The sequence below is a fragment of the Penaeus monodon genome, chromosome 22, assembly GCF_015228065.2.
Source record: "Penaeus monodon isolate SGIC_2016 chromosome 22, NSTDA_Pmon_1, whole genome shotgun sequence".
NCBI lineage: Eukaryota > Metazoa > Arthropoda > Malacostraca > Decapoda > Penaeidae > Penaeus > Penaeus monodon.
The window spans coordinates 25,991,669-25,992,243 of record NC_051407.1 but is presented as its reverse complement, the minus strand read 5'-3'; the positions used below and the strand labels follow the sequence as shown (position 1 = coordinate 25,992,243).

Here is a 575-nt window from a genome sequence, read left to right as displayed (position 1 = left end):
CTAAGTAACTCCCCATCAGCTGCCACTCACCACCAATTTCTAGTAGAGACAAATTTTCCCCATGACATGAGTTGACCCACCCCTTACAGTGTTGCAGTCAGGTCATGAGAGAGTAGGATGGTTCCTGATAAGCAGGATGGCCATGAGTGAGTTCAGTAACTCAATTAGAGTGCTTCATAAGTTCAGCAGCAAGATTAGCAGGTGTTACAAGAGGTTGCCTGTTAGAGAGTCTCTGAATGCAGTGTGGGGGAATGAGGGAGGAGGTTGCCTGTTGTCCTTTCTATGGGTGGTTGTCAGGTGGTTCATCAAGTCCAGTGGTCTCATTGTCCTCCAGGTAGGTGGGCTTCAGTTTAAACCCAGTCCCTGTAGCCCTTTTGTTGAGGGAATATGCCTCAATATTACATCTGAGGACAGAACAGAAGAGTTCTGTGGTCCTTGTTCCTTACTAAGATGTACCACATGACTGGAGTGATTCTGGCTGGTGATGTTGACAGTCATCCTTGGAGGTCTATCTGCATCTGCCAATAATGCGTGTAAGTCTGATGACATTCTTCCTTACGTCATGGGGAGAAGAA

The 575-nt window shown here is 46.8% G+C and overlaps 1 protein-coding gene across 1 annotated transcript in view; it reads right to left on the bottom strand.

The window, feature by feature from the left end:
• The window catches only part of LOC119587382, a 2,162-nt gene extending 1,664 nt beyond the window's left edge, over positions 1–498 (bottom strand). Inside the window, exons 1-2 of the mRNA XM_037936126.1 lie at positions 403–498; positions 209–280 (exon numbers count right to left, since the gene is read on the bottom strand). Of these exons, the coding sequence (XP_037792054.1) occupies positions 209–280; positions 403–498 (168 nt within the window). The remainder of the gene's footprint in view (positions 1–208; positions 281–402) is intronic.
• Positions 499–575: the final 77 nt, after the last annotated feature.